The sequence below is a fragment of the Pan paniscus genome, chromosome 8, assembly GCF_029289425.2.
Source record: "Pan paniscus chromosome 8, NHGRI_mPanPan1-v2.0_pri, whole genome shotgun sequence".
NCBI lineage: Eukaryota > Metazoa > Chordata > Mammalia > Primates > Hominidae > Pan > Pan paniscus.
Window position 1 is genome coordinate 111,794,315 of NC_073257.2, and position 14,421 is coordinate 111,808,735.

At 45.3% G+C, this 14,421-nt stretch overlaps 1 protein-coding gene across 4 annotated transcripts in view; it reads right to left on the bottom strand.

Annotated features, from left to right (window-relative positions):
* DNMBP (dynamin binding protein) overlaps positions 1 to 14,421 on the bottom strand; it is a 135,096-nt gene that overhangs the window by 23,010 nt on the left and 97,665 nt on the right. For 3 of the 4 annotated variants that reach the window (XM_034931272.3, XM_034931271.3, XM_024930435.4), the window contains 2 exons: positions 8,773 to 8,966; positions 7,815 to 7,914 (listed from right to left, as the gene is read on the bottom strand). In XM_034931272.3, coding sequence (XP_034787163.2) covers positions 7,815 to 7,914; positions 8,773 to 8,966 — 294 coding nt within the window. Of the gene's footprint in view, positions 1 to 7,814; positions 7,915 to 8,772; positions 8,967 to 13,771; positions 13,960 to 14,421 lie in introns of those variants that run through there. The other variant, XM_024930436.4, reaches the window with a different exon arrangement.

Consider the following 14,421-nt stretch of genomic DNA (forward strand, 5'->3'; position numbering starts at 1 on the left):
TCCATCTAACAGCTTAAAGTTGTAATCATTTAAAGGAAAATTTAGAAAGCCATGTCATCCATATATGTATGTATTCATTTTATTTTATTTTATTTTATTTTATTTTTTTTTTTTTTTGAGACGGAGTCTCGCTCTGTCGCCCAGGCTGGAGTGCAGTGGCACAATCTCAGCCCACTGCAGACTCAACCTCCCAGACTCGGGTCGGTCCCTAGTAGCTGGGACCACGTGTGCATGCCACCATGCCCAGCTAATTTTTCGTATTTTTGGTAGAGAGGGGGTTTCGCCATGTTGCCCAGGCTCATGTATTTGTTTTAGAACACACACACACACACACACACACACACACACACACACACGTGTGACTGGCCTCTGAAACAGAGCCTCCAGTCCCTTTGCAGTCGAGCCAAGTCAGGCATCTGAGAGCGTTCTCCATGTAGGGATGTAATGAGAACCCCATAAGGAGGACCCCCTCATTTATTTTTTTTTCCTGAGACGGAGTCTCTTGTTGCCCGGGCTGGAGTGCAGTGGCACATCTCGGCTCACTGCAACATCCGCCTCCCTGGTTCAAGTGAGTCTTCTGCCTCAACCTCCCAAGTAGCTGGGAATACAGGTACACACCACCATACCCAGCTAATTTTTGTATTTTTAGTAGAGACGGAGTTCTTCTACAGCAGCAGTTTCTAACATTTTTGTGCATAAATAAGACTGGATAAAGTATATTACATTAAAATACCTATAATGATAAATCCCCAACTTATGATATAGTAACCTATATACTTCTTTAGTTTTTCTGAGGCAGGGTCTCACTCTGTTGCCCAGGCTCTACTGCAGTGGTACGATCTTGGCTCACTGCAACCTCTACCTCCCAGGCTCAAGTGATCCTCCCACCTCTGCCTCCTGAGCAGCTGGGACTACAGATGTGCGCTGCCATACCTGGTTAATTTTTGTAATTTTAGTAGAGACAGGGTTTTGCCATGTTGTCCAGGCTGGTCTCAAACTCCTGGGCTCAAGCAATCCACCTGCCTGGGTCTCCCAAAGTGCTGGGATTACAGGTGTGAGCCCCAGCCATATGTACTTCTTTATAAGGTATTAAATAACCAAATGTAGCACTGAGTCTAACAATCCCCATACTGTCACAGCTTGAGGAGTGACACACACTGGTAACATTGGCTGCCTCTGGTTGAGGGTTACTGAAATTTCAAGACATTTGCAACGACCTAATCTGACAGAAACATGTGACTTCTGTTGGTGACAAAGTCACAGCTACTACTATGTGACTTATTCCCTACATTCATACTTTAAATAAATGCTATATTTCAGTTATAAACTAGTAAAAAAATAAAGAGGTCATTTTTTTCCCTAACCCCAGACCCCTCATCTAGAGTCAGTTAGGCATAGGAACAGTTCCTAAGCAAACTTCCACAGAACAATTGCCTTCAGAGCTGTGGCCTGAACGTGCGGGTCCCTGGCTTACTATGAGGACTCGTCCTCTTGCCCTTCTTTCCTCCTCTCAGTGTATTTGGTGCTCCCTTCTTCAGCTCCATGTTCCACGAAAAAGAGCTCTCATCCTTGTTCTCCTCCCTCCAATATGATACTATTTACTGCTTCCCTACAACCAACCATCCCTACCAGCTGTCCAGGCACGACCCCTCCCTCAGGGAGCCTATCGCTGCTTCTGTGGAGTCACCTCTGTTCTCTCACTGTTGTGTCCCATGGAAGTCCCTGTTCTTGTGCAGAACCTTTTTTTTTTCTTAAGACAGGGTCTCCTGGGTTGCCCAGGCTGGAGTGCAGTGGCACAATCTTGGCTCACTGCACCCGCCACCTCCTGGGCTCAAGTGATCCTCCCACCTCAGCCTCCTGAGTAGCTGGGACACCACCACGCCTGCTGATATTTGCATTTTTTGGTAGACGGGGTTTCGGCACGTTGGTCAGGCTGGTCACAAACTCTTGGGCTCAAGTGATCCACCTGCCTCGGCCCTTCCAAAGTGCTGGGATAACGGGCGTGAGTCACCATGCCTGGCCTAAAAAGTTTCTATTTAAATTATTTTCCTTAATGTATAACTCCTTTCTGTAAGAGAAACTTAATTTTTTTCATATCACCTCACACTGCCCTTTCTCACTGGAAGCCTCCCTTCTTTTTTTTTTTTTTTTTTTGAGATGGAGTCTCGCTGTGTCACCCAGGCTGGAGTGCAGTGGCATGATCTCAGCTCACTGCAACCTCTGCCTCCTGAGTTCAAGTGATTCTCCTGCCTCAGTCTCCTGAGTAGCCGGGATCACAGGCATGCGCCACCACGCCTGGCTCATTTTTGTATTTTTAGTAGAGACAGGGTTACACCATGTTGGCCAGGATGGTCTCAAACTCCCGATCTCAGGTGATCCGCCCGTCTCAGCCTCCCAAAGTGCTGGGATTACTGGTGTGAAACACCGCACCCGGCTGCCTCCCTTTAAAAAAAAAAAAAAAAAATTGTTGGCCAGACGTAGTGGCTCAAGCTTGTAATCCCAGCAATTTGGGAGGCCAAGATGGGCAGATCCCCTGAGGTCAGCAGTTCGAGACCAGCCTGGCCAACAGGGCAAAACCCTGTCTCTACTAAAAATACAAAAATTAGCCAGGCATGGTGGCAGGCGCCTGTAATCCCAGCTACTTGGGAGACTGAGGCAGAAGAATCGTTTGAACCCAGGAGGCAGAGGTTGTAGTGAGCAGAGGTCGTGCCACTGCACTCCAGCCTGGGCACAGAGCGAGATTCTATCTTAAAAAAAAAAAAAATTGTTTTGAGACAAGGTCTCACTCCATATCCTAGACTGGAGTGCAGTGTTGACCATTGCCCACTGTAGCCTCCAACACCTGGGCTCAAGCAATCCTCCTGCCTCAGCCTCTCAAGTACCTGGGACTACAGGTATGTGCTACCACACCTGGGTAATTTTTTTTTTTTTTTTGTAGAAACGAGGTCTCACTATGTTGCCCAGGCTGGGCTTGAACTCCTGGCCTCAAGCAATCCTCCCGCCTTGGCCTCCCAAACTACTGAAATTACAGGCATGAGCCACTGCACCTGGCCAGAAGCTTCCCTTCTGTCTGCTCCTGCAACCTACCAGTCACAACAGTGGGGGTGGGGCTGGCTCCTTTTTCATCTTCACGGCCACTTTCTTTTTGTTTTTTTTTTTAAGAGATGGGGCCTTGCTCTGTCACCCAGATTGGAGTGCACTGTCATGAACCAGCTCACTGCAGCCTTGACCTCCTAAGCTCAAGCAATTCTCTGCCCTCAGCCCCCCAAATAGCTGGAACTACAAGTGTGCCCCACCATACCTGGCTAATTTTTGTATTTTTTGTAGGGATGGTGTTTCACCTCGTTGGTCAGGCTGGTCTCAAACTCCTGAGCTCAGCAATCCACCCACCTTGGCCTCCCAAAGTGCTGGGATTACAGGCGTGGGCCACCGCGCCTGGTCTTCACAGCCACTTTGGAATTCCTAAAGCCACCCATGTCTTCATCTGGTTTCACCATTCTACATTAGTCTGCCGCCTTCTTTTTGCAGCCCTTTCCCTAGTTGCATTCTTAGAATCTTCACCATCCAGACTGATGATTTACATTCAATTCGCCATTCTTCAACTTCCCTGATAGTCACTATTCTATATCAATTACAAACTAGCAAAGCTACATCTATAATCTCTTTCAAACTCTGGGTCACGAAATATACTTAATGGGTCATGAAATATACTTAATGGGTCACAGTCAGCACTGTTTTGATGAAATAGAATGGATTTTTTTTTTTTCTGTAGAGACGGGGTTTTCCCATGTTGCCCAGGCTGGTCCAGAACTCCTGGGCTCACATGATCTGCCCGCCTTGCCTCGGCCTCCCAGAGTGTTGGGATTACTGGTGTGAGCCAACACGCCCGGCTGATCAAATAGAAAAGAAAATATCAGAAAACATCGGACATAAAAATTAGCTGGGTGTGGTGGTACGCACCTGTAGTCCCAGCTACTAGGGAGGCTGAGGTGGGAGGATCGCTTGAGCCCAAGAGGTAGAGGCTGCAGTGAGCTGTGATCACACTACTACACCCCAGCTTGGGAAATAGCATGAGACTGTCTCGAAAAAAAAGGGAAAACACTGGACATGGTAAAACTAAGCACAGACATACACAGAAACACACATCCTGGGTCATTATGAACAACATAGCTCTCGGCGGGATGTGTTTAAAATCAGGTAAAGTGAGGACTTTCCACCTATGACCACGTACCCAGAGTCTCCCGGTGCTGCTTGATCATTCTCTATCTCAGCCACCTGCCCTTTGCCCGTGGCTCCATAAGGCTTTAACTTGCCCTTCATGGTCTTCTCGGAGCCTTCCCTCATCGGATGTTTCAGACCTCATTTGTCCTTTGTGAATCCCCCACTGAACGCACGCCTGGCCTTCCATTAGAGCCACCGGCATGGTACTCTCAGTCTTGGCTCCCGCAAGCCCCACCACCCACCATCCCTCCTCTAAAAATTAGTCCTTGTGCCTAGGTCTCAGCCTTTCAGTGTCAAGGCCTCTCCACCACCTCTGTGTGTCTTCAACACATCGAAGCCTGCTACCCAACTCCTTGTTTGACTTTGGACAAGAAGCGAAGGGAAGAAGAAAAAATAAATGCAGGTGCTATCTTATGGAGGTGGGGTTATGGATATTTGCTTTCATTTCTCAGTTTACTGTCATAATGTAAGGTATAGTACACTATAGACACAGATGCTAAGACTCTCATTTCTGATTTGAATCAGACCTAAGGGGAGAAGGCGCCTTGCAGAAGCTGGTTAACTCCAACCACCTGAGAGCCCCAGGAACGACAACAGGTAATAAACTGGAAGAAAAATGAGTAACTGCTTAATTTAAAATTAAGCTCTTTTAGATAGCAGCCAACTTTATCTCATTTCTTTCTTAATACAAATAAATGACCCAGAGATACTTATTTCAAGTGCCTTAAAAAATCGTATACACTGTCATTTATGCTTCACCATCACACTAAAACTGGGTCACTGTGACTTCCTTCTGCCCAACTCAATGTGTGTATCTCCTTCCTCAACTTCCCTGACCTCTCTGGTTAGACTAAGGGCAAGAACCTCAGGTTCCAGTTTTTCTAACTGTTCCAGAAAATGCAAAAGACACAGTTGTATTCTGTATAGAGGCTAATGGCATCTGCCTGCATGACAGAAAGACTTGAGTTTGAATGCCAGTCCCATCAATTACTAGCCATGTGACCTGGGCAAATTACCTTCCCTCTAAGTGTCGGTTTCTTCACTGTAAAATAGGATAGAGTACCTAAACTGGCTGCAGAGTGGGTCACACCTGTAATCTTGCAGTGTGGGGGGACTGAGCTCAGGAATTCAAGACCAGCCTGGGCAACAGAGCAAGACCTCATCTCTACTAAAAATAAAAAAGCTAGTTGGGAGGCTGAGGTGGGAGGATCACTTGAGCCTGGGAGGTCGAGGCTGAGGTGAGCCATGATCACACCACTGCATTCTAGCCTAGGCAGCAGAGCAAGACCTTGTCTCAAAAACGTGTGTGGCGGCTCGTGCCTATAATCACAGCATTTTGGGAGTCTGAGGAGGGAAGATTGCTTGAGGCCAGGCATCCAAGACTAGCCTGGGCAATATAGTGAGACTCCATCTCTACAAAAATTTAAAAATTAGCTGGGCCTGATGGTGCATGCCTATAGTTCCAGCTGCTCAGGGAGCTGAGGTGAGAAGATTGCTTGACCTGGGTAATCGAGGCTGTGGGTGAGCTGTCATTGTGCCACTGCAGTCCAGTCTGGATAACAATGTGAGACCCTGTCTAAAAAAAGAAGAAACAACAGTACCTAAACCTCAGAGGGCTGTCTATTGTAGAGAACAACTGAGATCCAGCTGGACCTATCTTGAGAGGGTATGTGGTGAGAGAAACACTCAGGAAACATTAACCATGCTACAACATCCCAGAGCTGTTTCCTCCTCCCTTCAGGGGGCAGAACCCTGATTTTTTTCCTGTGTCCGTTTTTCTCCCAGGTGAGTCAGGTAAATTCCATCTAGTGTAAGCCAGCGTCATGACCCATTCCCCTTTCTAGCCATCAGCTTAGCTGCATGCATGTCACCCACTTCTGGCCAACGAGAAATAAGGTATCTGATCAGGGAGCTCTGGAAAAGGTTTGCAAACTCTTAAAACGACACAGGGGTCACTCCTTCTGCTGGATGTTGTTGTATATGGTGTCATGGCTGGAACTGGGGTAGCCTCTTGTAATTAGGATTCTAATAAAGCAGCAAAATGATAGGATGTCCCCTCCCACACTGTGCCAGGGCTGGTCTGTATGACCCACAGAACATGACAGAAGTGATGCTGTGTCATGTTCAAGATCAGGTTATAGAAGACTCTGTGGCTCCCGTCTCAGGCGTGCTTGCTCTTGCGTGCTCTCTCTCATTCTGTCTCTCGCTCTCTCTCACAGGTCACTCTAGGTGACTCATGACTCATGCCACGTCATGAGGAAAGCCCAGGGAGAGGCTCACATGGCAAGAAACTGACGCCTGAAGAACTGAGTGAGCTTTCTTGGAAGCAGATCCCTGAGCCCCAGATGATGGCAGTCCAGGCCAACAACTGACTCCAACCTCATGAGACCCTGGGCCAGAACCACCTAGCGGAGCCACCTCCAGACTCCTGACCTACAGAAGCAGCGAGGTAATACACGTTTAATGTTTTCAGCTGCTAAGTTTCGGTGAAATTGTTAAATAGCAATGGATAACCAATAAGTTCCCTTGTTTATAAGAACTAGATGAATGTTTTAAAAACATTTTGACAATGTCCCACATAAATGTATTTTAAATTATGACTCAGTACACATATATTTGAAATGAAAATAAAAGTTTCAGCCAGATGTGGTGGCTCACACCTGTAATCCCAGCAATGTGGGAGGCTGAGGTGGGTAGATCGCTTAAGCCCAGGAGTTTGAAACCAGCCTGGGTAACATGGCAAAACTCCATCTCTACAAAAAAAAATTACAAAAATTAGCTGGGCGTGGTGGCACATGCCTGTATTCCCAGCTATGTGGGAGACCAAGGTAGGGAGGATGGCTTGAGGCTGGGAGGTTGAGGCTGCAGTGAGCTGAATTCGCACCACTGCACTCCAACCTGGGCGACAGTGTAAAAATCCTGTGTCAAAAAAAAACAACAGATAAGTTTCAAAAATTGGTAGTTAAACTTACAGTGCATTCTGATATTTTCTTTTGTTTTTTTTTTTTTCTTGAGACCAAGTCTTGCTCTGTACCCCAGGCAGTGGTGTAGTGGCTCGTGGCACGATTTCAGCTCACTGAAGCCTCAACCTGCTAGACTCAAGCAGTCCTCCCACCTTGGTCTCCCAAGTAGCTGGGATTACAGGAGCCCATGACCACGCCCAGCTCTATTTTTAGTACAGACAGGGTTTCACCATGTTGGCCAGGCTGATCTCAAACTCCTGACCTCAGGTGATCCTCTTGCCATGGCCTCCCAAAGTGCTGGGATTACAGGTGTGAGCCACTGTGCCTGGCCGCATTCTGGTATTTTCTTGAAAAATAAGTTGATCTCATGACCCAGTAATGGGCTGCAACCATGAGTGTGGAAAAACATTGTACTGTATGACATCCAAAACTACTTCTATTGCTAACATCCTATTATTACCCCAAAGTAGGCTGAGACAGAAGGAAAGCAGAGGACAAGTAACCTCTGGACTAAGTACCTACACCTGTATCTTCCCGGAGGCATAGTTACTCAGTATCAGGAAGGCCACTTACTCCTGCCCATGAAGTTTTTTTAAAAAGCTGCTTCTGAAACAACACAGGAGCTCATACCTACAGCATCGCTGATTTCCAGAGCAGCCAATAATTGCTTCGAGACCTTAATCACCATCTGCATATTTCCAAAAAGTCCCTCAAAATCAATGTTTGGTACCTGAGAAAAGGAAACAAAACATAAAGATGCATGGAAATGAGCTTAATGGCATTTCAATCATCTTAGGAACAGCTCTTCAAGAATCGTAGAAAAATTGCTCAAGGTCACTTTCTTCACTCACTTTCACGAAGTTTCCAGACTAGAAATATCCAACATTATCTTTAGTGTCATCCTTTGTCCTTGATCCAACTATTCTCTGCCACCCCCACCAGCACTTTAGTAAAGTGATAACGGAACCAATTTGGTCTACAAATGCACTGGGATACAAATTCCCACCCGCAACCAACATCCCGTAGCACTGCCTACCTGCTGCAGAAGTACTTGGGAGTGAATGCTCCAAGGGTGTAAACCCAAGCCCAGCCCAGCTGGTCAAGTTACAAACAACAAGGACTATAAACCCCAGGACATTGTTACCCTTTTCTTACTACCTCCAGCATCTAGAAAAGTCCCTAGCCTACTCACATGTTAGTAAGGGTTTCCTGGATAAACTCTATATGAACAGGTACTAGAGTCATGTAACTGCTCACCCCCAGGTTTTGTTACATCATCACTCAGCCTTCCAGCAGGGCCACGATTCAGACTCCCTGGAACTGCTTTCAGGAGCCACAGAAACAGGAAGTGTCCTAGGAGTGACTGCAGTGTCTGGTAGGTTAACAGTAGACTTGACAAGTGAAAGGATGCTGAAGGCTTAGCTGATGACACACGTATGTTGAGGCCCTTGATTAAGAGCAGCAGCACTCACAGTCACAGTTTCTATTTCAAATCCAATAAATCTGTGGTGAAAGCTCCTATATCCTAATGCTTCTGGCCTGGAGGACCATATTCAAGGTCAAACTAACTCTGTCTCCCAGTTCCCACCTGTGCCTGCTGCATGGGTACCATGATCCGCTCAATACACATTTCCAGATCCCGAATGTAGTCTCTTTCTGTCTGAAGAAGTTCTTCTATGACCTTGGCTCTCTTCTCCAGCATCCTCTGCTCTGGATTTTCGGCAGACACAGACCCAGAAGGGGCCACCAGTGATGAAGACTGGGAGGAGAGGAGCGTCATTTCTAGAAGGGAAAAGAGAACTGGTTAGCAGCTCTGGGTGTAAAAGCAGCACCCTTCCACAGTTTGAGGCAAACAGAACCCATTCCCTGAGAACCAAAGGTCTCACTATTGTCAACCCTCAGGAAATCAGATCGCACATGTCAGTTGTAAACAGGGACAGCTGAAGCGCTTAGAAAGCCATCACTGCAGAGAGAACTCCAACCTGTGCAATACCATTTTGAGAATGTGTCCTGAAAAGAAGTAGCTAGCCCACTTTGAGTGAACAAAGCATGTCTACAAGCTCCTTGCAAAAGAGGTTAGAGGGGTCTGACCTTATAAAGACTTGCTTTCACTTAATCAGATATAAAACACGGTCCATGATCAAAGCACCAGAAATAACAAGCTGGAAGTTCAAAATACAGATGTAGCACATTAAACAGAATATTATGGGGAACACAGAACAATGCCAACTAAGGGTAAAATAAAAAATAAGAAATTATCCATCTGAGATCTGGATAATTATAGGACCTATCATTTTCCACTCACTGTAATGGTAGGTCAACACTAGCATATAATGAAATAGGTAAAAAAAATTGTTTAGATTTTCCCTATGAAAACCTTAACCAAAACTCACAAGCAGGTTTTGTTACTCAAATGTCCTAGTAGATACAAACTTACTATAAACATGAAGCTTATCAACGGTATTTTCAAGTATAAGAATCTCTAAGAACTAAACTGCATTATTCTAAAAAACAAATATGTATCCTGTCATTAGCTTTTACAATTATCTGACTATTACTTAGATACATAGGATGAGAGAGTTATCTATAAACATGGAACAGCGTTTGTTCATCTGAAATGAGCATTAAACATGGTAATAAGCAAAGGAAAAGAACAGCAGTGAAACAATCAGCCTCTGCTTAGTCTATCAAATTCTTTATGATCCAATTAAACAACTACAAATTTGGTATGTAAATATACTAGTAAGTCTGAGTACAATTACAGCACTATTTTAACCCAGGTTTAAGAAGCAAAAACACAAGTGTTCAAACTACTTAAGGAAAGTCGGCCTTCACAGCAGATTTTATTCTCCAAAACAGTTTCCACACTGCTTTCTCTCAGAAGTTAGGAATTCTGGGACGGGTGCAGTGGCTCACGCCCATGATCCCAGCACTTTGGGAGGCCAAGGCTGGCAGATCACTTGAGGTCAGGAGTTCGAGACCAGCCTGGCCAACATGGCAAGCTCCCATCTCTACTAAAAATACAAAAATGCTAAGCATAGTGGCACACACCTGTGATCCCAGGTACTTGGGAGGCTGAGTCATGAGAATCACTTGAACCCAGGAGGCAGAGGTTGCAGCGACACGAGATAGTGCCATTATTGCACTCCAGACTGGGTGACAGAGAAAGACCCTGTCTCAAAAAAGTAATTCCAGTGTTTTAGAATACAACCCAAATTCTGGTTTCTAGATGCCATTCTCCACTAAAAGGAGGCAGGGTTCTTTGAAGAAATGGCTAATTCCAGGGCTGGGGCAGAGAAGGTATAGCTGAGCCTGAAATGTGGGAGAAAGTGAAGAAGTACTCAACAACATGGTGGGGATAGGTCAAAGGGCACAGAGGCCAGCTTGAAGGGGCTCCCACTGGCCAATCTGGCACAATTTGAGTATAAATGAAAAAGCACAATGGATTATTCCACTGAATAAGAATCTGTAAGTACATATTGATAATATATAAGTACATAAATAAATGGGGGAGAAGAGAAAACTCTTTGTTATGGTAGAATGTCAGCTGATAAATAAGAGAAGAAATAATGAAGTCAGCAAATCACCATTTTAGGCCAAGTGTGGTGGCTCATGCCTATAATCCCAGCACTTTGGGAGGCCAAGGTGGGTAGACACTTGAGCTTGGAGTTCAAGACCAGCCTGGGCAACATGGTGAAACCTCACCTCTACAAAAAATACAAAAATTAGCAGCACATGGACTGGCACACACCTATAGTCCCAGCTACTCAGGAGGCTGAGGTGGGAGGATGGCTTGAGCCTGGGTGGCAGAGGTTGCAGTAAGCTGAGATTATGCCACTGCACTCCAGCCTGAGTAAAAAAAAAATCTGGCCAGGTGCAGTGGCTCACGCCTGTCATCCCCGCACTTTGGGAGTCTGAGGCTGAGGCGGACAGATCACCTGAGGTCAGAAGTTCGAGACCAGCCTGACCTACATGGTGAAACCCCATCTCTACTAAAAATACAAAAATTTGTATTTTGCCTGTAATTCCAGCTATTCAGGAGGCTGAGGCAGAGGTTGCAGTGAGCCAAGACTGCACCACTGCACTCCAGCCTGGGAGAACAGAGCAAGACTCCATCTCAAAAAAAAATCCATGTTCATACAAAATACACACTGAAGCTTACCAAGGGGCACAATATATGCAATGTACTCTTAGTTCATTAAAGAAAAAAAACTGCATGTGGAGAGTGGGGATTGACAGAGAATGAGATAAAAACAGCAAAATGTTAAATATGGGTGAATTTGTATAAAATGTATACAGGAGTTTTCATTGTACTATTGCAATTTTCTGTATATTTGATATTATTCAAAATAAAACTTAAGACATAACAGAAAAAGCTCTTTCTCGAACTTTTTGGTAGAATGAATGGCAAAACTTGAAGCATAACCCTGATTTCATCAGTGTTCGATTATGATTCTAAATTCATTGTGTTACATGTAAAATTTATTTCTAATAGCCTTGTTTTAAATTTTCTTTGTGATCTCAAAGCAACAGACTTTCAATCCCAAATATGGTCTCATTAGTGCCAAGTTGAGAATAGAAACTCATTTTAAATACAAGACTAAAAAGCTCTGGAGAGGGAGAACATTTACTGAATTCCTATCACATGCCAGGTACTTTACAGATTATATCCCTGAACTCATTTAATACTCACATCAGAATTTTTAAGTAGGTATTATTACTCCCATTTAATAGGTAAGAAAATCCAGGCTTGGAGAGGCTGACAAACTTGTCTGAGGTTATATAGTGAGTAAATGGCAGTTGTGGATTTAGAACCTAAATATATTTAAATCCAAATCCTGTGCACTTAATCCTGCACCATTTGGTTTCCCTGGCCTGGAATCTCAATGAGAAAAGGTCAGGGGCTTATTTGCTTCAAATCTTAAAAACTCCCTGGAAACCACTGTGTACTCTCCTGAGAATCAAAATTCTACTAATTATAGTAGTTGAAAACACAAAGTACCAGCAAGCACTTACTCATCAATCAGAAGCCAGCCAGCCTATGTATTAGATTTTTATTTCTTTAAAATGGAGAAAAACAATAACAATTCTTTTAAACTACCAGCATGCCTTCCCCTGTGCCCCCACCCCCCGAAAATGGGGTTTATAAACTATTGAGCAGCCTTTAAAACCCCAAACACTTTGGTGTGATTAAAAACCCCTGTGGGATGTTTTCACTATATTGCAGTTTCCTGGACACCATCCCTGGGATTCAGATTCAGCAAACCTGGGTGGGACCGGGGTATCCGCAATTTTAATAAAACCCTAGGTGTTTCTTTCCCTCCTCTTTCTCTTCCTCTCTCTTTAAAGGAGGGGGTTGTTACCCAGACTAGTTTCAAACTCCTGGGGCTCTCAAGCGATCCTCCCACCTCAGCCTCCCAAGTAGCTGGGACTATAGGCATGTGTCACTGCTCCTGGCAACCCAAGGTATTTCTGAAGACACAGGTGACCTTCAGGTGCCACAAACATTTATTAACACTCAAAGAGAGTTTTCAAAGATTAAGTCAAATTTCAAAGTCTGGCTTGAAATGACTGTAAGTATAAAAACTTTTTCCTTTACGCCACATATATTCTAATAAAAATATCTGCTCTAAAATTTTAGTATCTGGGCCATGCGTGGTGGCTCATGCCTGTAATCCTAGCGCTTTGGGAGTCTGAGGTGGGAAGACTGCTGGAGCCCAGGAGTTCAAGACCACCCTGGGCAATATAGTGAGACACCCGTCTCTAAAAAAATTAAATTTTTAGTATCCCGGACAACAAAGCGGGAGAAGGCGGCCTTCACCCCCAGCCAGCTGTGGTGGAAAAAGAAGCTTTGAATCTTGCACTTCCCCACTATGTAGCTGGGGAGCCTTGGAAATGTCCACTTTTATCTCTTGGCCTCAATTTCCCAATCTATAAAATGAGGATAATAATACTTGCTTTGCAGGGTAGTTGAGGGAGTTAAACAAGGTAATAACCCAACAAACATTAGTCCTTTTCCCACAATGGGCCCGAATATGCCATCTGCACCTGATAGATGGTAAATGCACTTGGTAAAATGTACCAAGCAGAAAAGTGCCCTGTGCAGACTCTAAAATTCCACTTTTCTATGAGAACAATAAAATGTGCAGACGAGCTCTTATTTTCTTCCTAGGATAGCCCGGCAGGTGTTAAAGGAGCTGGGACTGTTGCACAAATTTACTTCCTGTGATAAAACAATTAGTTGTGGGGTTCCTTCAGTGTTTGTGGCTTACCCCCCACCCCAAGTCCTGATTCCATTCCTTCTCAAGACACCCCCAGCCCTTTCCGGTTAGTACATTATCACCAGGCTCACTTCCTAAAGTTCGAAGGAAGGGAGTCATTAGCCCACGGCTTCCCACAACTCCATCACACACACTTCAGAGTTAAAGAGCAGAGCCATGCGCCCTTCCCTTGCCTCAGAAAGCTGGATCTATCTCTAATGGGGAAAATTTTGAGCTCCCGGCCAGATCCCAGGTGCCCTTGAGCGGGGACGAAGAGGCTGCCTGTTCCACTTCCTTCTGTGCTGGCTCCCACACCCCAGGACCTACCTGCAGTGCCCAGAGTTGGCTGTGTGTGGAGGTGTGGGCCTGAGGGTAAGCAGGCGGGACAGAATCTTCCCAGAGCTCTGGAATGCTCCACAATCCCCTAAACTCCTTTGAATAGGGTCGGCATTTCCCCCAGGCTTCCCACATTTACATATGAATCGCGCAAGTCGCCCGGGCTATCACAGCAGGGCTCGTCCTAAAGGATGGAGCTGGAACCCTAAGCGTACTGGACTGAGAAGTGCACCAGCGGGCCCAGCAGTACCCGGATCAACACCTTCCTTTCTATTTGGTGTTCTTTCCTAGTCCTAAAACCCTCGAAATTCCACCTCTGGAGTTTGAATCTAAGATTATTATCTCTTCCTTTTCTACCCCATGCTAAGCCTTTTTGTTGTTGTTTTGCGTGGGAAATGGGGAATGCCCTTTTGAGGAAAGAATTCCAAAGGCCCAGCCATCTCTTGTGATGAGAGGCAAAACTGTGAAGTGGGCAGCAGTTGCCTGTTTAGTCTGCTCCTGGGCCTCTTTCTGCAGTCTTTCACCCACAGCTTAGCCAAGGGACCCCAAACCTCCCCCTCCTTTAGGCAATGAACCCTAAAGCCATCACAGAGCAGATTTCAGCTGGGTAGTCCCAGGACAGCAAGAACAGGGATGGCAGG